This window comes from Lutzomyia longipalpis, chromosome 3, assembly GCF_024334085.1.
Source record: "Lutzomyia longipalpis isolate SR_M1_2022 chromosome 3, ASM2433408v1".
NCBI classification, from domain to species: Eukaryota; Metazoa; Arthropoda; class Insecta; order Diptera; family Psychodidae; genus Lutzomyia; species Lutzomyia longipalpis.
The window spans coordinates 10,636,208-10,659,146 of NC_074709.1; the positions used below are offsets into that span (position 1 = coordinate 10,636,208).

A 22,939-nucleotide genomic window follows, 5' to 3' on the forward strand; every position below is an offset into this window, starting at 1 on the left:
AAAGAATCTCGGAGCTTTTAGAATCTTCATGGAACTCGACAATAAATAATTTTCTTATCTCTTTAATTTGATAAATATATATTTTTCAAATTCAACGAATATTTCAAATGTTTTCAATTTGTGATTTTTATTCCCAATATTCGTGCCCCTTTTTGGCGCGGACACCCTTAGCCACATAGAGCTCCCAAAATCGGCAAATTGAAAAGAAATGCGGGTGAATGGTTCTGATAATTTCTTAAGTATAAAATTAAAATATTTTAGTGGCGTGAGTGCTTTAAAGTTGAAAAAAAATCAAAGGTAGATTTGCAAAAATGATAACTTATAGGAGCCTAGCCGGGGGATCGCCGAATTTGGAAATTAATGTTTGTGGCGAACAGAGAATTAAGATGAATAAAAAAGAGCCGATGAGAGAAGTCAAAAAAAAAAGAACAAACTATTTAGGTGTCGGTATTCTTTAAATATTTCGCCTTTTTTGTCATTTCACTTTGTTTCATTTGTAATTTATTTCACCATCTCGGCATCTCGGTCCAACGCGCAGTTGCTACGGAATGCCCGTCTCTGTTCCACACCATCATGAGGGAAAAGCTATGTGATTTTATTTGTTGGTGTTATGTTGTGAGTAACGTCGGCATGAGAGTTTAGATGCTAATTTGTGAAAATAAAACTTCCACCACGAAGAATTGTTGTTGGGGGTATAGGATGGTTGGTGTGAGTGTTGGGAGTAAGAAAGAGAGAAAGAATCACAATAAATTATTATAACACAACACATTTCAGACATTCGATTGAATACAACGCGGACATAATAAAATTTAATAGTATTAAACCGCGTGTCGGCGCATTTTATAAGATGCTCTCTCGGCAATTGAGAAAAAGCGACAAGGGTATGTGAAGAAGAAAGAATTTGTACCGCAATATTGATTTCTTTTGCTCGCCTTTTTCTGTATCCTTTCCCATCTTCGGAACAAAACCTATACCCCGTTTTCACGCTTTACACCACACGTACATTTCCAATATAGGTACCTTTCGCTATATTTACTTTGCATAAAAACCATAGGGGAGACCGGGGTTAAAAAAGTCACTTAAGAGTTTAGAAAAAGCTAAAAATATCATATTTCCAGAATAGATAAAACGAAATGTATAGCTCAATTCTTTAGGATATTTCTTGTCCTAAAACTCTCTCTCAGATCATTTTGTTCTATCTAGCTAAGAAATATGATATTTTAGGCTTTTTCTAAACCCTTAAGTGACTTTATTAGCCCCGCTCTCCCCTACATATAAATACAATACATACCAACTATAATAAAACATATGCGATGTATTGCAGAAAAAAAATTAAATTTGCAAAAGAAATTTTAAGAAAAAAATTAATTTAGGTAATATTTAAATTTTCCCTCATCCAATATTATTGAGACATTATTTTTTATTGATTCGACCTTGTTAATTAAATGCAAATTTACCGAGCAAAAAGACATAAAATTTTGATAAGACAGAGATAGTAGTAAATATTTATTAATCACTAAAATATTGATACCTTTACTAAATGGGATAAAACCGTAAAAAAATCAATATGGTTTTGCGTGCAGGTCTTTGGTATCGTTAATCATTAATGCTAAATGTTTTCACGATTATATCGGTATTTATGGATATTTTAGCAATAAAATGAAAAAGTTTTTTTTGCAAGTTATCAGATTCTTAAGTATTAGATGAAGATAAGAATTAAAGTGTGAGAGAATGAATTCTTTACGCTCTGAAACAGTGGTGTAGCTAGGGGGGAGTTTTGAGGGCCAAAACCCACTCCTCGAGCTAAATTAACTCGAGAACAGATTGAGCAAAAAATTGAAATTTGGAAAATATCTCATCAAGAATCTTCTTTACCCAAAAAACCGAATTAGACATTCATGGAATGATACTTTCTGGGTAAAAAAAAATGTCATGAATGAAAAAATTTAGGTTATGCATCTAAAGCTACATAAATGTTGGGCGGAATTCACTACTCAGTCGGACTTAAAATTTTAAGTCGGTCTTAAGGTTTAAAGTCAGTTTTTTAAAGTCTGACTTAAAGTTTTTAATATAAAATAAGGGGCGGTTTTTATACTCAATCAGGCTTAAAAATTTAAGTTAGTCTTAAGGTTTTAGACCAGTTTTTTTTAAAGCGGTCTTAAAATTTTTAGGTCGGGCTTGCATTTCCCTGAGTTGTTTTGGAAATATGAAAGATTTTCTAATTAAAGAACTATTCTAATTTATTTGATTTCAAAAATTTTAAGCCAGACTTAAAAAATTGACTTTAAACCTTAAACCGACTTAAAATTTTAAGCCCGACTTAGTAGTGAATTCCGCCCGTTATCTATACAAAAACTAATGTCATGCATAAAGTTTTCAATCCCAAACTCAAACAAACTTAAAATAACTCCCCCCAAAATTTCGTTCTGACTACGCCCCTGCTCTGAATTATTCTTTGCAATTTAGATAATAATTTTTAATGGTATTTTAACTATAAATGCTAAAGCTATTGCTATGAAATATTTATGATAAGGGGATTGTATGATTTTAATTAATCTTGCCAACAAAATTTTAAAATATTTCGTCATTGGGGTGAATAGGGTTGATTTTAGATGTTCAATATCTTGTGCCACTTTAGCGGATTTAAAGCAGAATTATGGCAAGAAATACTCTAATGAAAATGACTAAATGAAAATTTTTAAGGGAATCAAGAATAATCTCCGTTTTACTTTAAAATTCATTTTTATCTTTATAAAAATCATAATTTTACTTTAATATGACACGAAAGAAAATCTTCAGATTACTGATAATTTCAGTGTGTTAATTTTTATTTTGATTAAAAACTCTTACGTCAGAACCAACCCATAGAAATTAATTTAGAACCTAATGCCAGTGGCGCAATTGGAGCTTCTATTTTTTTTTACTTTTGTTTAGATTGAGAGCAAGAATTAGCTAATCACGTTCGTAACACTCTGATTGTACATACGTTCCAATATGTCACTGATTTGATAATTTAATTATTGATGAGATAATTCAATCAATTCAATCACAAAATGGTACCGAGGAGTATGTTTCCAGAAGCATAAATTTCTCGAGGTCACAAACTATTGTACACCCTCCGATGACATGACAAGGCGGTAGTGAAAATTATTATTATTCCCAACAGAAAGTGGCGGGTCGTACAAAAATAATTTCTGCTAATTATTTTGGATTTTCCATTTCAAGTTCTTTTTTTGGGTGAGATTTTTTTTTATCAATTTCCTATTAGACGGGAATTTCTTCCGCAGATATGCGGAGTTTCTTTAGAGTTTCTTTAACAAATGTTAAGAGAGACATCGTATGCTCCATCCACTTCACTCTCACTATATTTCACCGCGTTTAAACACTTTAAAATGTTCAGCTAAAATTATTTTCCACATTAGTTGAACCTTTTAAAATCCTCCTCCTTGTCTTCTTTTTCCCCATGTCTTCGCCTCATCTGTTCCATACTGTTTAGGGGGCACAAAAAGTCGCATTAAAATGTTTTTGTGTAAATAGTCTTGCGGGAAGAATTCTTTTAGACTCTCTACGTTCTTTCAAGGGGTGTGCGGAGGGAAATGGTGGAATTTTATGGGAAATCAACTTCAATAGTAAATTGGAGCAATTAATAGGGAAGTCATGTCTCAATTTAATATGGTGTGGCAATTTCTCTATACATCTTATGTACATATAACATAAGAGGAAAGTATATAAAAAGATATGGAAGTGTACGAGCAGATGTTCCAGCTTTTAATCATCAATTTTCACCTTTTTGCTTTAACTCCTTTAACATTGCACTCTCAAGACATTAAAATAAATCCATCTGGAGCGGTGCCTTGGAAGTGTCTTCCATATAAATATTCTTGTTTGTTTTTAGGTAGGTAGAGGTTGTTTTCAACGCTATTCATGAGAAAGGTTGGGGATTGGTGAATTAGAATGATTAATTGATGGGAATACAGTCATTAAACTTTAGAACGGATTCTAAGAATGTTTTTTTTTAGAAAAATTAAATTAGAAAATAGTTAAATATTAATTTACTAATTAAAATATAAATCGAGACAAAACAATAGTGACGTCATTGTTGCTATTTTTGATTGAATTTTTCCCAGATTTTCCCGCTGATCCTTTCTTCGTGATGAGTTTTATTCATTTTTTTTGCACCTCTGTGAATTCAAAGACTTGCTTTTTGCCTTTAAAATACTTTTCGAATGAAAGAGAAATTATTACAAAATATTTAACCCATGCGTATGTAATAAATCTCCAATGAATTTCTTACATTTTTACAAATTAGTCTGACGCCAGGTTTATTTTGAATAAATTCAGAGAAAAACTTTCATCAAACATTGGCAAACTCACCTTTCGTTTTCATTCTGAGAAGACATTTCTTCGGTGTACGACGACAGTGACACCAAGAAGGGCGCCAGAAGTAACTAAAAATGAAATACGCCAATTTGTGGAAGGTCTGAAAAATACAAAAATGACAAATATATTGCAAAATGATTTATACTTCCGGCTTTTTTTTCAGGTGCTTATCCACAAAAGTGTAATAAATTATTTGATTATCTTTATTTCTATCTATTTTTTCTTCACACTCATATCTAAATAAATCATAAGGTGCAAATTTTTTCAACCATAAATTCTAATATTTTATTCACAGAAGTTTAATGAAAATTATGTGTCGCAATTAAACTTAAAATTTTTTTTAGCTTAATGAAAAATTTATTTAGAATAATTTTCATGACTTGACTGACTTGATTTTAAAGTTCTCACTATCAGACGAGAAAAAAACTATAGCCCGGGGGGAATTGCTGAAATTACCAAATTAGATGGGATTTTATGATACCCAAAATTAAACATAATTTATGTTATTTTACTAAAGGACTTTGTGGAGGTAGAAAAGAGAACCTGCGTGAATGGTTTTATATGATTCATAATTTACTTAAAATGTGCCAGATTCCTCAAATCTCAGCCCACAAGACAGATTTATGGCCTCACATCTGCAATTGGCCACAAGTTTAAAGAGTATTTTGTCACGAGAGATTGCAATAAAGTCAAGGTATGTTCCCAGAATGAAAAACCCGCCCTCAGCTTCGGGCAATTATTTAATTCTCTTATCTTAACACTCTACACATGCCGTGAAGAAATTTTTTGGGAGGCCTTTTTTTCCTCTCTGCGCAAAAAAATGTCCAAAAATGTGACAATTTCTCAGACCAGACGTCCGTTGAGAGAAGTATGTGCGTTACATACATATTTCTCTCATACCTGGTGAGCTCTTCCGTTCAATTTGTCAAGCCAAACCATACCCAAGTTGTTCCCAAAAGTGATTCAACTTGTGAAAAGATGAGTCCAATGTGTGGAATCGAATGAAAATTCAAGGAACAAACCACATAACTTATGCTTTATGGCCGTGCGTATAATCTAGAATAAAAATTTAGTGTAAAACCTATGTGGGAAGGGAATTTTAAACTTGTCCCGGAGCGGACAAATTAATAGTAAATTAGATATAAATTTGGAAGTTAAAAAAGAAGGAAATGCAGAGGAAAAAAATGTCGCGCCAAGATAGAGATTTTTCAGAGGCGCCATCAACATTCGACACCTTCATCTCTTTGGTCATTCATTCTTTTTGATTTTATCGTAGACGAAGACTCTTGTTTAGGGTACATCATGACCTCGTCAGTCTGCTTTTTTGTCCCTTCATCCACTTTCATCCATTTGAAACCCAAGGCGTATTTAAACAAGAGATTAAGACACGGAACACGGACATATTGCATGTTAGGAATTCCTTCTTTTTTTTGCTAAGATTTTATGGTGCAAAAATTGAAATGATTTTTTTTAAGATTATTTTCTACAGCGTGTCCCAAGAAAATACCAAGAAAACTGATATAAATCTTATGTGGGATAATGAGTCTTGTAATGAGCTGTGCAATCCTATTATTGGCCATAAATATTTGAAAAAGAAGGAGGTTATTCGTTCTTAGGTTTAAAACATATGCGTCATTGCTTCATTGTTTCATTAAGCATGACGAAACAAATTATAGGGGAGAGCGGGGCTAATAAAGTCACTTAAGGGTTTGGAAAAAGCTTAAAATATCATATTTCCTAGCTAGATAGAACAAAATGATCTGAGAAAGAGTTGTAGGGCAGTAAATTTCCTAAAGAATTGAGCAATACATTTCGCTTTATCTGTTTGGGAAATATGATATTTTGAGCTTTTTCTAAACCCTTAAGTGACTTTTTTAACCCCGCTCTCCCCTACAAAGAAAATTTTTAGGTAATAAAACTCATCGATTGAAGCAGTGATGCATATGCTTAATGCATTTAAAGAGAAAATAAGATTCAATGGGGGCGTGGTTTCTGCATTCTAATTTGATAAGAACCACACTAAAATGAATAACCTCCTTTGAATTAAGAATAAAAAATTCTTTTTGTGAATATTCTATGAGACAAGGCTTTATTATAGTTTTTGCATAAAAAGATAATTTTTTTAAAGGTTTCTTTACAGTGTAATTTACTAATTTAACTCAAAAATTATAAGACATCTCTGTCAACAAGTGTGAAAAGTTATGATCATTCAACATGGGGAATTTTGAATCAAAACTCTTTGCTTTGCGGTGTGCATCAACACAAAAATGAACATGTGACAATTCCACCTCATAATCCGGCAAATAAAGACACAATTTAGTGATATAAAATAAGAAAGAAGAAGACAAAGATCACAATATTCAAAGACCATAATTTCCCATGTAAAGGCATTAAAGCAAAAAAAATCCGCAATTTTACCGCCTGTGCATATTGATTTCTTCCTTGTTGCGGACATTTCAATGTAAATTTTATCCAACTTCTTCCCGCAGTCTGCGTATTTTCCTTTATACTAAATACCCACCGGAGCGTAGTATTTCTCCCAATAAATTACGATCTTAAGATAAAAGAAGGCATTATGAGTGCCTCAATCTCTTTTAGATGGAGGTATACTCTAATTTTCTACCCAACTAGTATATATATGTATGTACATACTTAAGTATAAAATGGCTCTCTTCTCGTCGAACCACGAAGAATTTTGCATCTTTTTGCTATGACAGCAATTACTCAATAAATTTTCCTTCGCTGTTGCTCTCTCTTATACCAAGCCCGCTCTTACTCCCGCAGTGTTCATGTACCCGGTAATTTTATTGAAACACCTCCTCGTAGTGATCAAATGAATGTCGTGTTCAATAAATTGTTGCAAAATACTCTCTGCAACTTTCCGCTCTAAATAGACTAGCCCAACATTGTGTACTGATGCCGGGTGACATCTCAAATAAACGATTAGGTCACTCAAATATTGGATTTTCTTTCTATTTTAAGGATTTGATTCGCGTTACATTACATTTTTGTTATTAAAAATAAATTTAAGAAAAATTCATTTTATTTTAAATTCTATTTTCTTTTTTCTCTTGATCAGTGTCCACAAGGATGTTAAAGAATATTAAGTGAAGTAGAAATTAGGCAGCTGTGCAAGAATAATTCAAAATTAACTAAAGAACAATATAACTCGTATAGACACTATAACGTATACCTTAATATCAAGTTAAATAATTTTAGATTCTAATTTTGCTCGTGAACTTGAAAAATATTCAGCGTAAATCAACTCAAGTGGAATGTTTTGTGTAAATAAGCACGGAAATATTGTTTGCAATTTATGACCCCTTCTCAGTGCCCAAGAGATGTCTCTCTGCGAGAAATCACCCACCCAAGAGAATGAAATTTATTCACACAACTGACGAAAAAAAAAACTTTAAACGATTTTTTTCTCGGGCACAACAAACGAAAAAAAATACAATCCCATAATGTTCACAGTACAAGAAGTGAATCATGTGTGTCTCCAAAAAAAATCTTTCATATGACGCTCCTTTTTCTTCCACATGGGCTTTAGAATTGTGCTTCACAGCTATTGTAAATGAGTTGAGAAATTTATTAATTTTGGGCCTTATTCAGCGACCAAGAAACCCTTGAAATCTTTGAATTTTGTACTGAATTTTCAAGATTTCAAGTGAATTTCAAGGGTTTCTTGGTCGCTCAATAAGGCCCTTTATTAGGTATTTTTGTTGATTTTCTAATTAATTGGATTTAAATATTTATATATTTTTTTTTCAAAAAATATTTTGTCTTTAAATCATTTGTAGCACTTTTTTATTTTTACCTTTGACATTCTAATTGATCCTTAAAAAAACCTACTTGAATAACTTCTAAGGTCAAGGAGTTTTAAGGAAATTTCCTATCTGATAATATTCTCAATGTATCAGTAATAGTTAAACTCATTGTTATAAAGGGATTAAAATATAGGACGTCAAAGAAATAGAGAGAATCTTCAGCTATATGTGGGTGTTGTCTTTAACCTACGTTTGCATGTCTCGCATAATCCATCTCAACTGGTAGCCTCTTGGAGAATTCTTCTAGTTGTTGGTTCTTCTCCCTCTTGTGTCATAGATTTTGTGTACATTTATTTCAAATATTGGAATATACATATCTTTCTCTCCTTCTGCTCCTCACTCATATATATCTATATATGAAGCACATACTATGCGTTGCCTTTCCGTGTGTACTTTTTATTTAGCATACCGCTAAATGGTTTTATATGGCAACGGCTAAGAACACTGGAGTTGAGGCTCGCACTTGGGGATTTCTTCACTTGATCCCCAATCGTCTTCTTATAAAATCGGATATAAGAAAAAAATCTCTCCAAGATTTATGCCAGACTTATCTTTAACTTCTTGAAGATTTTGCATTGGATTTTGCATGAATAGAAGAATAAGAGTCTAATATTAAAAAAAAAAACATTTTAAGGTAAAATCAAAAGTATTTGTATAAAATTCGTCTCTGGCGGGATAATAAAATAACCCGTTCATTGGTGAAGATATTCAAATACAACAGCTACACAAACAATTTTTTTTCATTTCGGGATTGTTCGATGCTGCGTGGATTCCTCTTTTTGACCACAAGAGAAGCCGCAAGTTGTTTTTATGCTTTTTTAATCACTTCTTTTTATTTTAACTACACACATTTATAAATTCCTTTTTTTCCTCGTTTTTTTTTTGTTTTATCTCTCGATATAAAGGGGGTAAAATTAATTCTCATTTCGACCATAAACCGCTTCTTTTCTTTACATTTTTTTTCTGTACTTTTATTCCCTTTGTTTTTTCTTCTATCGTCCTCTCATACAGATCCCGCGCGCAAGTTCTTCACCGGCATAGGTAGTTTACCATGCCTAACATATATATGTAAACGCTTCGGTTCTTGGTGTTGTTCTTTTGCTTTCCACCTCGCAAGCTCATTTAAGTATTCAATTAGAATGCAAGATGTGACAGAAATGAATTCGAGAAGGTGCAAAAGTTCAAGAGAATGGGCCTCATAAAAATTACTCCATATTTATTTTTATTAATTGGTGGATAATATTAATTGAGAGAGGCATGTTTCTTTTATTTTTAAATGGGGGGATTATTTCAATTTCAACTGCATAATTATTTTTCGGTCAATTGGCACTTTTCGTGATGCTTTTGCCACGCACTTAATTTCCTTTTAATCTTCGTACCTAATTTGTACCTCATTAATACATTGCCGGTCTTTCACCTTATTAAAGTTTTGGCACTTTCTTTAACACAATGTTGTCACCATTTACTAATTAAAATGTATTATATTTTTTTTTTAATTCTTACAAAGTTTCAGTTCTTTAGCAATAAAATTAGTCCAACATTTCTGCAAATTTTATAAATTTTGATGGGTGGGTCAGAAGATGTTTAATGCAAAGATGCACAAGCTGTTAGAAATATTCGGTTTCTTAGCTATTCAATTCATGTTTTAGACTTAAGAATATTTGGTATTAATTTTCCACACTTTTACGACATTTCCACGTAATAGTTAAGAAATTTTGAACCGAATTCTAAAGTCAAGATTTCAAGATCTTGAATAAATACATTTTATGTTTAAAGATTAACTCAAAACCAAGATTCTTTAAAACTTTTTTCTAACCTATTTTGTGCATTTTCCTTACATTAAACATTACTTTATAAAGAATTAATTTATTTATTTATTAAAATTATGAATTTTAGACGAATTTTGCAATCGAGTGGTGTTCTTTGGATTTTTTCTAAACTATTGGAAGCTTTTCTTTTGTAAAAAATATATTTAAAAATTCCAAAAATATTATTTATCACGTATACAAACAGTCAAGAAGCAAGTCCTCTTTTTTAAATTCTTCTTGTCACGCTACAAAAAAAAACTGCCATCCTCTTTGGTCATTTTGATGGATCTCTATTAGTTCTTCCTTTTCAGCAATGTGACATCCTCTCCACCTTGAGGTGCTTCTTGTAAAAAAAAAATTGACCGGTTTTGGCGCCTCATTTTTTTCATCTTCCACATTCCCTCTGGTTTCAGTGTCGTGTCTTGTCTGTCCTCCTCGTTTTTCTCATAATATTTTTAATCTTATTCATCAGCCACAGAGAGACAAATGTTGGTGTTAAACAGAAAAAAGGGATTTTGCCGCCAACTTGAAGAAAATGTTGATCACCACACAAATATTTGAATGGGTATCGTAGATGTGAATGAGATGCGGCGCGATGAACGAGTGAGACAAAAAAAGCGCGTAATGTTTGAAGAAAAAAAAATGAATAAATAGTATTTTCATAATTCAATTTAAAATGCTCACTATATGAAAGTGCTATGTACATATATAAAACATTATATATGAAAAATTTTCTCTATAAGGGGTGGAATATTCTTAAACGTAGAATCCCTCGCTATTTTAGCACCACAAATCACAATTCTCTCGTTTTCTTCTTCCCTTCTTTTCTCCTTGTTTTGTTGTCTTTCTTTCTTTCTTTTTTTAAAGTGTGATTCCATGACCACTTCTTGGAAAATTAAATAAATTTCCTAGAAATATTTGGTCGAAATTCCCTTTGCGGATTCCTTTTTCATATATAAATCTTTTGGTTTTATTGGGAGCCGTTTGAGAAGTTTGGTATATTCTAACTTGGAAATTAACTGATCCTTTTGGAATTTTAATTTAACAGTTGGTACATAAAATGAAGAAGTATTTCTAAGGACGTTACAAATCTATAATTTATGCCTCTAAACCTGTGTAAATCCTCTACTAAAGGTTATCCTAAAATTCATACAAAACACATTTGAACTTGACCTACATTAATAAAGTGTCATAACTCCAATCTACTCATAATAATTATTGATTTCCTGTAATCAATACCTACTATATACCCATTCAAGCTCACAATGAGCTTTTAAAGCTCGAAATATTTTATTAAACACAACCCATGTTAGTTCTCCAAGTGCAAGGTCTTTCCTTTCTCATGTCTAACTTAAATATTCAATGATGAAAGAAAACTTTAATACTATGGAATGTCTTTTTTTCGTTACACTCCTAAACTTGTCAAGAATCCATTAAAGAAAAAAAACTTATACAAAAGCTAAAAGGTACATAAAATACAAAATTTATAATAAAACGTAAGGAGAAGTGAAATATAGAGAGAGGGAAGTTTAATTAGCAAGTAAATGCAATTTTGTAATGAATTCAATTGGTCGGAGGGAGGGAATATCGTTTTTTTTTCTTAAATATTATATTCCATGCCCGTGCAATTGTCTTCAATGTGTTAATAAGAAAACATGAAAAAATAATTATTGCAATTAATTTTTAGTTGATTTATGTGGCGGAATAAATTTTTTCTTCTTAACATTTATTCATAATTTTCACTCGAGTGATTTTTCCACCAGCACGACAAAGAGCGATGCAATTTTGTTTGAGAACATTGTAGGAAATCTAATAAGACAATGAATATTATATTGTATACCTAATGTTATCTATGTATATATTTTACAATACATACAATATCATGATTAATGCTACGGTCCCCTACACATCATGAATTATACAGATGAGATAAAGTCTTGAAGTTTTGTTTTTCTTTTACTTTTATGAAGAGTAACGCTCTTTGTGTTACAGCAAAAATTCAAATTTTTTTTGCAATTTGAATTTGTTGCTCTTAGAATTTATTTATTTACCTGCATTTTTTTAGCTCTTAGCTGGTAGACATTTTATTGAACAAAAAAAAGAAATTAAAAATTTTTAGTTAGAATTTGTAGAATTGTGAGATATTCTTAAAATAAAACGATTGACAACAAGTCAATGGCATAGCAACGGAGAATGTTTGGTTTTTTTTTCAAAATATTCTTAAATTAGGTAAATATCTTTTTAGTAATTTGACGTTTTAAAGTAAACGTAAAACGTTAGAAAAAATATGTCAAACATTAGAAAAGCAATGTTCGAAATGTCAATCAATAAAAAGAAACGTCAAAGGTTACAAAAGGAATTTGAAATGCTAAAAATAAACGTCAATCGTCAATTACATTGTAATTTTTTTTATTAATTGCATTAGGTAATAAAATTCCCCTTGATAAAAATTATATTTACGCTCCCGAATAAGTTAGTTAAAAGGTCGCTGGGTGGCATGAAAAAATTACCTTGTTTCCCAACAGTTATTCCGATTTTTTCTTCTAATAAAAACTAAAATAAATTTAAAGTTTCTTTAAAAAATATTTCCTTTAAATAATCTTTAAAGCAAGATATAGCTTTATCTTTCATTTGGATGCTTTTATCATTGTAAAACATATTTTATCTAGAGCATTAAATAGAGACAAATAAAATTGACTTTTATTGTATAAAGTGGGCAAAATGGCTAATGCCGGATGGTCACAGTGTTGAGATGTTATTCCATGCGAGTTTATCTGCACAAAATGTGGACAAAGTTATGTTGCAACAATGTAATGGTGGAGAAATATTTTGATTATGTCTCCCAATGGCGGGAAGGTAACTCCTTTTGCAGACATTTTCGTACTTGCCGATATACCGCAAGCAGTGAACCACATAAGAAAATGAGGGAGAAAGAAGCGACAAAGCAGAAATGTTCGCAATCGACCAATACAATAATAATAATTCAGCGTGAATGAGAGAATTCCACCGTCTCTCTTTTCTTTTAACCCTTCTATGGTGTGTCGGTATGAACCTATAATGCTAAAGGGTGTACCACATTGGTTCTTTTGCTCATCATTCTTACTCGTCTGACCGCTCTTTAAGAATCTTCGGGAGATCTTTTGTTTGCCATACAGAAAAATTCCCCATAAGTTCTTTTGCTCTTTTTCCATTCTATTCTTTTGCTACAATATTTAGCACACATTATTGATGCAAATTTTCATCCTATCAGCCAACACACACACTATACACATACTTTTATATGTAGCCTATATAGCACCCCATTCATCCTATTGTTAAACATTTTCTTCATTCTTTCTTCATCCTTTTTGTTGGTGTATTTTCTCCTCCCTGTTTTGGGATGTCTATAAAATCAAAATGGTCAAGAATAAAAGTTCGCTGCGGTAGGAGAAAAAGGCGCAAAATCATAAAATAAGGCAAAAATAAATAAAATTTATCTGGTGGTAATTTTCTGTCTGAACTTGCGTGTAACCCGCTCTCCTGCTCAATCCATATGCAAATCTCTTTGGCGCGTTTTCTTGGTGGTAAAACCAAAGAAGTTTAAAGAAAAAAAAAGAGTAACGAGAACTCGCGCGATGTGGATGCGTGTGTTGGTTTTCTCTGTGTTGTTTTGGGCTTAAATATTATAAAACCTGACTGACCCTTATCGTGGCGGTAATCTCCAAAGGAAGGCTTTGCTCCTTTTTGCCATGGAGATAAAATACATTAGCCATGCAGCGTATTTAATAACTACTGTATTATTTTATTATAGGAATTACACACTTTGAGAAAATTCTCCCCATGATCTGCTGTGTGTCTCATGTTGTATGGATAGAAAAAAGATGAAAAACGAATTAGACTATACCTATTCTTAATTCTTATGCTTGCTATATGTAGTAGATCCATCCTTTTATATATTTATGATTCATCTTAATATAAATATTGATGAAGACGTTTCATCAAGTGAATAAATAAAAACTATTTTAAAATTCCCGCCTAGTTTAATCCTTTTTAATAACCAAACGATTGAAAATTTGTCTTAAAGTCAGTTAGTTCTATCAGATAAGTTCTAGATGATATTTTTAAGCAATTTCTTCAACTTTAAAAAGTTAAAGAATCAGTCTTTCGATGCTTTTTTTTTAAATTCGAATTACGATATTTTCTGATATCAAATTATTTTGATGTAAAAGAAAATTAAAGATGGGGCCCTCAACTCCAAAATTCAGGGTCAAAAATTTAGAATTAATGGGTGGATTCTTTAGAAGAATTTTTAAAAACAATTTTCGGTCTTAAAAAGGTAAAATATCCGAGCATTTCTTTTAACCATTTAAGGACCGATGGGACGTAATCGGCCACAGCTAGTTTCTCAAATTGTTTAGTTTAGGATAGTTTTTTTTATAAGCATGAATTGTCGGTATATTGAGCCAAAATCAATGAAGGACTATGTCTTTATAGTCAGATTGAGGAGAATCAGGAAGGATGAAAAACCAAAGATTTAAAATTTGGGACTTTTAGACCTTATTCACCGACAAGAAAACCTTTGAAATGGCTCCATCTAATCGTGACTCAAAAAGAGACTAATAGTGACTCAATTCCCTTATCGCGACTCAGATTTTGCCTTATTTAGACTCAATCTTTGCCTTATGTAGATTCAATTTTTTAACTTATATGTACTACAAAAAACCTAATGTAACCGCATAACTGACTGAGCCGACTGAGTCTACATAGGGAAAATTTAAGTCGCAAAAAGGGAATTGAGTCACTATTAGTCTTTTTCTGCGTCACAATAAGGTAAATTTGCGTCAAAATTAGTTTTAACCCTTTGAAATTCCCTGGAAATTTTAAAATTTCAATACAAAATTCAAAGATTTCAAGTTTCTTGGTCGCTAAATAAGGCTCTTTGTCTCCATTCTTAGTTATTCTTGTAAAAGGGATATCTTTTTTTAGATTAATATCGGAAAGCTCTCAATTTTTTTTCTTTGGAATTTTCAAGAAGGTAAAAACTATTTCGACCACGACAATTCTGATTTTTGGCATGAAATTAACATTATATATAAAAAAAATGATTCTAATAAAAATTTCTTATTACCAATTCAACATTTTTATTTATAGCGCCCACACTCTTAAGGGGTTATTTGTCCGAATTAATATCATTACTCTCTAATTTGTTCCACACAACCATTATATTTGGTTTTCTTAAAATCATTTTGCAAATTATATATACAAAAAAATGTATCACAGCAAAAACTAATTAAAAATGTACGAATTAAATTTTTGCGATGATTTTCTTCAAAAATTGCGTCCACATGCTCATAAATAATGCAAAATGTCGCGGTATATGTATAGAAAACTCTCATGAGACGTCTCCAAGAGAGTGAGACAAAATGTAATCACCACTCACCTGTAAATCGTCTGATGAACAATTATGTGCCACGATTTCCTTATCGTACCATCAATTTCGTGTCGAATAGATGTCTGTTTGAGAACCTTTGTCGGGGGAAGACACACACAAGATTTTTGGACGCGATTCCCTGGGCTGTGTGACGAGACGTTTTTTTTTACTTCTAGGCGGGATCAGTGCGGTGTGTATGCTTCTTCTGCTACATAACAAGAAATAGCGCTCCGCCCTAATGAATAATTCACACACATCGCAACCACGCGGCAGCATTTGCCAATTCCAATAGTATTTTTATCTTTTTGTCTGTCGATGCCGGTTTTCTCTTGCTCCATTCTGCGAGGAATTGTTCTTCCAACTTCTCCATTATATACAATTTGCCACTTTTTTGTGGTCTCCCCATGGCACAATGTGAGAAGATATAGGCTGTAAAATGACATGCAGTGTATTTTATTTATTGTATTACAAATTATATTATTTTCTTGTGCATTTTGCAATTTGCCAGTAACTCACCCAAAACTGATAAATTCCATTTTTTTTGGCTTGCAGAGAAACAACGATTATCCCTGTGCGTGGGATGTGGTGGTCAAATTCACGATCGTCATATTCTACGAGTTGCACCGGATCTCGAATGGCATGCGGCGTGTCTCAAGTGTCAGGAATGTCGCCAATTTCTAGATGAAAATTGCACGTGTTTCGTCCGCGAAGGCAAAACATACTGCAAGAGAGATTACGTTAGGTAATTTAGAAAATTTATTTCCCCTTTATTTCTATTTTCTCTATAAATCTAGAAATAAAATTTAAATACTAAAGTAAAAAAAAATAGAATTATTAAAAAAAAATGAATAGATTTCATATTTTAGCATAGCTGCATACTTTTAGGCGTATTTTGGTAGTTTAAATAAAATTAAAAAGATAATTGAAAAATAATTCAGAGTACAACGAAAGTATGTAAATTGTAGTAAAAAAATGAAAATTGCAAAATCCCCCTCATAGTTAAGTTAATTAATGTATTGCTACTGGAGCACCCTTTTATCACCTGACACATTAACTAACTCTCTAAAATAAATTAAAATAAAAACATAATATTTCCCCCTATCTCACCCCTTTTTTTTTCCTGCATTTCCTTTCAGGTTATTTGGAACAAAATGTGATAAATGTGGTAGTTCTTTTAGTAAAAATGACTTTGTAATGAGGGCAAAGACAAAAATTTATCATATTGATTGTTTTCGCTGTTCAGCATGTGCCCGACAATTAATACCAGGTGAGTTTTAATAGAGTTTTCACTCTCAAGATACCTATATAATGAGCTCATGCTCAAAAAATGTTAAAATTAACACGAATATTTTGATAATTTTTTTGTTTATAGGAGACGAATTTGCTTTAAGAGATGGCGGTTCTCTGTATTGCAAAGAGGATCATGACGTGATAGAAAAGAGCGCCCAAAGTACTATACCCCCATCGTTAGAAAGTAATAATAACAACAATAACAATACAAATTTAAGCAATAACAATCATTCCAGTGAGCTCGGTTCAATGTCAGGTGAGTTTTTTTTTGTTAATTTTTCTTTTTTTTTGTATTTAACCTTTTAAAGTTCAAAAATTGCTTTAAGTTTTTTTTAAGTTAAAGCACCGTCTGTGGTTAAAGCTTACGAAATTGCCACTATCTTTTCTCATAGAAATTTCTAACAATAAGAATAATGGCCGATACGATCCCTTTTTTGGCGTCTAAAATGGCGGCATTCTTCAACTCTCCGTATAAGCGAAATCTTTTGTTCAAATGAGCTTTTAATGACTTTTTAATAAACCCTAAGAAGTCTTTTGTCCATTTTAGAACACAAAAATATTTTTTAAATGAATTTTTTGATGGTTTTTGCAATGATTTTTTGAGGTTAGAAAGAAAGAAAAGAGAAGCCATTTTTGGCGTCCAAAATGGCGGCATTCTCAACATTTCCACATGAAATATCTACACAGCAATTACACCCCCTAAAAAACAACTCATGAAGAATAAAAGAAAAATTCTCTTTTATTTTCGGAAGGTTAGCTTGTGGTCTGTATCGGCAGAGACGAGCGCTTGTCTTGCGTAATTTTTAAGCCACACCTCAAAATACAAAGATATGAGCTAATTAAACTTCAATTGTCGGCTTCTTCGCGCAGTTTCGATAGCAAACAATCTCTCGTTGTTTTTTTCCCCTTAAGAAAAGAATTGGAAATCACAAAACAAGAATCAATGTTGAGAAACACGAATTGACAACATTGAAATTAATATAAAAATAATTTTATCTTTTTTATCGATTGAGGGTAAAATTGCGGCAAAAAGAGGCAAGAAAAAAGAGCAATTTTTGTTGTTTTCTTGAAATATTTGTTTGAGAAAAGAATTGGCGGTGTGAGATCAAAAGAAAAAAAAAGGAATCACACATTTTTGCCACATTCCAATCCAATTGAAGTTGTTAGGAATTATGAGACATCTATCTACCTATGTATGTTAGTTGAAGCACACGCAATTGATCATCCAACAAACACCTCCACATTCGTTCACATTCATCGCGTTTCAAACACACAGAGCGCGGACAGTTGGAACAAGACAAATTCGATGTGTTTTGACTGTTATCGGGAATCGTATACACCATGTGGCTCAACAAGTGCCTTATCACCGCAAGAAAATCAAACATCCCATTGAAAAAAAAATGGCAAAAAAGGAGGAAGAAGAAAAAAATGTGAATCAGTGCCATATCGCTTAGGAAAACACTTCCCTCCTCCCAACTTTGCCCACGTATTGTAGCACACGGCGATCTCTAAAGGCATTTTGCCGCCTCTGTCGAACACCTATTGAAGAAAATTCATTTCCCAACAGCCACCACCCTCCTCCCCTCCCAAACCACCGTTTGTTTTCCTTTCATCGGGAGAACCTTCTCTATCAACAACACACAAGAGACCCACTAGAAGGCAAGAAAAAAGGTTGATTTGAAATTACAAAAGATTACAAACAACAAGAGTGCAAACAACTAATTTCCCCAGTTAATTGTTGATTTTAATCAGAGCACCGCGAGCTTCTTCAAATTCAATTGGTTTCGTACAATGAGAAAAAATTGCATTGGGAAATCCATATTACTCGCCATATGAAACATACTTAAATAAACAAAAATATTTTATCAATTGAATATTAATTTAAAATGTCAAGAATATTTTTTATATCTTGAGATATGGAAGCATTTTAAAATAAAAAATTTGACTTTAACAATTTTTTGTGCTTTTGTGTTTCTTGAAGCTTGTAATGCTCGCAATGCAATGCACACAGCATACAGCATTATTAAGTAATTTAAATTATTTTTTTTTATAAATTAAAGAAAATTACCTCGATTGTTTTAACAAATTCAATTTTTAACTGAAAATAAAATGCGAAGGCTTTACAAAAAAAAAGTTGCGCCATTTTGAAAACATAAATGAAATTTGAAAAAAAAAATAGATTCCCAAAAAATTTAGTTAATTATCCTTAAAAAGAATTCTTCACAGTGTATCAAAATGCAAAAATGTCAAAAAGCATTCTTCTTCCGACTATTGTAAACCACTAAGGGTTTTCTAAAAAAAAAAATCAACCTTTTCGCGTCCACGTGAAACATAGTGTTCGGAATTGAACAAGAACTTCTTTATTCATATATTTTCATCAAATCGCAAACTTCAGGCAGCTCAAGCCGTAACGTGTAATTTCGGTCTGAAACAAAACATATTCTAAAATCTCACAAATTTAAATCTCCTATCCTAAACTTACTCGAGATAATATCCCTCCTAAATTGGGCTTGCCTGCCTTCCTCTTCTCAATAAATCTTCTAGTTCCCCTGAAAACAAATTATAAATTAATATTCTAACATTTCTTCATTCCATTTCTTCTGATTCTAACCTCACTGTTGTCCGTGTCTCTTTTCATCAACTTTTCTGGGCGTTTACTTCTTCTTCGCCTAATTTTCCCTGCAATACAGAATCATCTTACTCTACTGATCAATTTCTTAATAGTTTTCTCTACTTACATTCAATATTAATCGGTAAATTTCACAAATAAATGGAGAGCACGCGACAACTTCTACTTTCTTCACTAAAGTCCTTCCATCATAAATCTAACCTGCCTGAAGTATGCGCTACTTAATACAAATTCAAATATTTAAACTCAAACGACTAAAACTAATTTTCAACACATAGCAACATTGAAACATGCGTTATTTGTATCAGAATATTTAAAATACTTCTGCTTGAATTTAATGCATTTCTAAAGTAGATAAACTATTAAATTCATTCAAATTCGGAAAAATTTAATGTTTCAATTTCACTTTCATTAAATGTAAATTGAGTGAAGCTGTACGTCGTGTCCACACTGTAAATCAGAAGCAAATTAAAAAATATATACATATATCGTCCAGAGAATCATCTTCCCGTCTTCAATATCGAGTTTTAACTGAATCCTTGCGCTATCTTTATATCATTTGCTTATGATAAAAGAAACATGCAAGAAATTTCACTGCAAATTTTGCATTTTAATAGAATAATCATGCAATATTTTATCATTAAATATCATAACAACTTAATTAGTTCCTATCTCTGTATTTTGCGCAATTTTATCTCAAAAATCAATTGACGATTGGAAAAGTTTCTTACCTACTTGCCCCAAATAAATACAGTACTACGGATGACTAACCAAATGACGTACATTGAGTGGTCTCACGTGGTTCAAGTACAGAGCAAAATTGTCTCTTCTCTTTGAAGTAGTTTCAACTCAAAAAAATTTTTGCTTCTATTTGATCAATTTTTACCAATAACTAACCATCCTAATGTTAAGTACAAATATTTTTCCGCTTTTCTTTTGTAATATTTACGGGATTTCTGTAGTTCGCGCGGGCAACAACGCATCTTTCTAACGAGATAATTAAACAAAATAAACAGAAGATGCATTTACTGCATTGCGAAGGAAGTTAAAGTTGAAGAAAAAAACGAAGTCATGAACGTGCGAAGAGTTGAGCGCGCGCGTCTTTATCTGAATTCGTAATCTATTGTTACGCATCGTGGTCTGTGGCGACACGAAGGCCACCCACTCTCACTGCGGTGGACACTAAGCTAATTCAGATAATCACACGAGTCCACATTGCAGCCCTCCACCTCTTTTCACCTCTTCCACAGCGCCCCAAAGGGGATATATATGTATGTATATTGTTAGCAGACGTATATATTTGAGGAATATATTTAATATCACAGACAGGCCGCCATTTGATAATGAGTTAGCAATTTTCATACACAGTGCAAATGTTAATTAACTCTCATTCATTTTATTTATACTATTGTCGTAATAATATTCCATACTTAAAAACAAAAAATAGGTAATGAAATTGACAAATTATGGATCCCGATTAGTTCAGGAAGTCATGGGAAAGTCCTTTATTCAAGAACATAATCGGGATTCGCGTAATCGTGTAAAAGAAAATCATAGAAGAATGAAAAAATCACCAAAAAAAACTTTTCGTTTTCCAACCTGTTTAAATCCATGATATTGGCTCATATGCTTCAAGTGTTTAAAAAGGAAGATTCTGGTTTTACAATTTCTCTTGTATGGAAAATATTAAAATGCATTTTATGAAAAAGCCAACCACGTAAACGCAATTGTCGTCTATAGAAACAAGATTTCTTTTAATTTCTTCAATCGAATGGTGCAAAGTTTGCGTGTGTACGAATTTTTCTAAGGTTTTCCGCCAATTTTGGCTAATTTTCCTGCTCTAAAATTCATCAGTCTTTAAAATAACTTTGTTTAGTTTTTCTTGAATGTTTTTCTGATAATCTACAAAAATTTTCTTTATTTCGTATCTTCAAATTATCTCATCAAAGCACAAAAAATTAATATAATTTCCTTCAGAATAATTACTTTTGAAGCCTCAAAAATTATAGAAAAACAAATTAATAACGAAAACTACGATGAAAAGATTTAATGAGACACCCGAAAAAAAAGTTTGTTAATTTTTCTCACTTTTTCGTTCATGAAAAAAAAAGAAGTATTATCTGGGTATATCTTTTTCACACGTTTACCTTTGTGATTATGTTTTCGAATTACTACATGAAGGTGATGATCTTACCAATTTGTTAATTCAATTATCAATTTTATTTCTCAACGAAAAAAAAAGATCATCATCACATGAAATTCTCATCAAACAAAAAGAAGTTTTCCCATGCTCTTCTCTGAATGTAGCATTGAGGTAAAATTAATAATTTCTGCAGTTTCCAAGAGAATTAAAATAAAATATATTGTGCTAAAATAGCAGATCGGTGTAAAGAGTGGCAATTTTGTAGTTTTTTTTAATTCAATAATTTTATGTGCAGTGTTCCATTGAATGGGGCAATGTGTCGGATACATAGTATAAAATAATTTTATGATCTTTGCAGACTCTGGAAGTGAATCCGGCTCCCACAAGAGTATCCGAGAAAAGAGACCAAGTGGTCCATCGGGTGATGGGAAACCAACGCGGGTTCGGACAGTACTCAATGAGAAGCAACTCCATACACTCAGGTGAGTTTTAATTTTCATTTTTAATCTTTCCCCTTTACTTCTCTTTCACCTCCTGGTGCACTTGATCAATTCTTTGGGGAATAATTGAGCTTATATTGTTACTTCCTCGCGGTGTTTACTTCACAGAAATTATATACATAATTTAATGCAAGTGAAAATCATTCAATTTTTTCTCTTGTTGCTTCCTAACACAGCATAATTGTCGTTATTAGTTTGGGAGATTTTCTTTTTCTCGAATACCCATTTTTAACGAAAATTTGTAATGTTTGTTGGGTCTTTTGAACGGTGTAGACGCATGAAATCACCTCACGCAAATGAAGGCATTTATACGTTAATTTTCTCCTCAAATGCCTGGGTTATCTTTTCGTCAATTGTGGAGGGAATACAAGAGTCTAAAGAAAGAAAGAAAAGATGGTGAAGCTCCCAAAAAATTAGGATCTTTCGAGTCACAAAAAGATTCTTTGAGAAGCTTCACCGCGTGTAAATTGTTGTGCTTTTGTGAACACTCTTTTTTGGTGGTTCTCCTAATTCGCGCGACTTGGCGTCATCTCATCTCCGGGTGGCGCCAAGTCGCTATACTTTCTTCTTCCCCATTGAAAATGCACACAAAATGCCACTTAGCTAATACATAGAGGTACTTAATGTAAAATGGGACTTACCATCATCTTTTCTTTTTCACAAAATAGAACGTGCTACAATGCCAACCCACGACCCGATGCCCTCATGAAGGAGCAACTTGTAGAGATGACAGGACTCTCACCCCGCGTCATTCGTGTGTGGTTTCAGAACAAGCGCTGCAAAGATAAGAAGAAAACAATACAAATGAAACTGCAGATGCAGCAAGAGAAGGTAATTTACATTATTGAATTTATCATACTTCTTGCGCAACCAAAGAAGATTGCTCCTAAGATGCACACTTTATCATCATGCAAAAATTTTATACATGTTGAACGGTGGGAAAAGAATAATG

General features: G+C 32.3%; 1 protein-coding gene and 2 long non-coding RNA genes across 4 annotated transcripts in view; 1 reads left to right on the forward strand and 2 right to left on the reverse strand.

The window, feature by feature from the left end:
- Positions 1-22,715, reverse strand: part of LOC129792042 (uncharacterized) — a 34,734-nt gene extending 12,019 nt beyond the window's left edge. The window contains exons 1-4 of the long non-coding RNA XR_008750771.1: positions 22,629-22,715; positions 15,942-16,146; positions 15,435-15,854; positions 4,375-4,480 (exon numbers count right to left, since the gene is read on the reverse strand). This is a non-coding gene — a long non-coding RNA (uncharacterized LOC129792042). The remainder of the gene's footprint in view (positions 1-4,374; positions 4,481-15,434; positions 15,855-15,941; positions 16,147-22,628) is intronic.
- LOC129792041 (insulin gene enhancer protein isl-1) overlaps positions 1-22,939 on the forward strand; it is a 32,204-nt gene that overhangs the window by 7,215 nt on the left and 2,050 nt on the right. Inside the window, exons 2-6 of the mRNA XM_055830744.1 lie at positions 15,978-16,167; positions 16,562-16,692; positions 16,798-16,971; positions 21,846-21,969; positions 22,656-22,818. Of these exons, the coding sequence (XP_055686719.1) occupies positions 15,978-16,167; positions 16,562-16,692; positions 16,798-16,971; positions 21,846-21,969; positions 22,656-22,818 (782 nt within the window). The remainder of the gene's footprint in view (positions 1-15,977; positions 16,168-16,561; positions 16,693-16,797; positions 16,972-21,845; positions 21,970-22,655; positions 22,819-22,939) is intronic.
- Positions 19,060-19,604, reverse strand: LOC129792043 (uncharacterized). 2 transcript variants are annotated; one of them, XR_008750773.1, is made up of 4 exons: positions 19,454-19,604; positions 19,327-19,394; positions 19,198-19,264; positions 19,060-19,140 (listed from the first exon to the last, which is right to left on the reverse strand). It is a non-coding gene; the product is annotated as an uncharacterized LOC129792043 (long non-coding RNA). The 2 variants fall into 2 exon arrangements; XR_008750772.1 differs by having other exon boundaries at positions 19,198-19,394.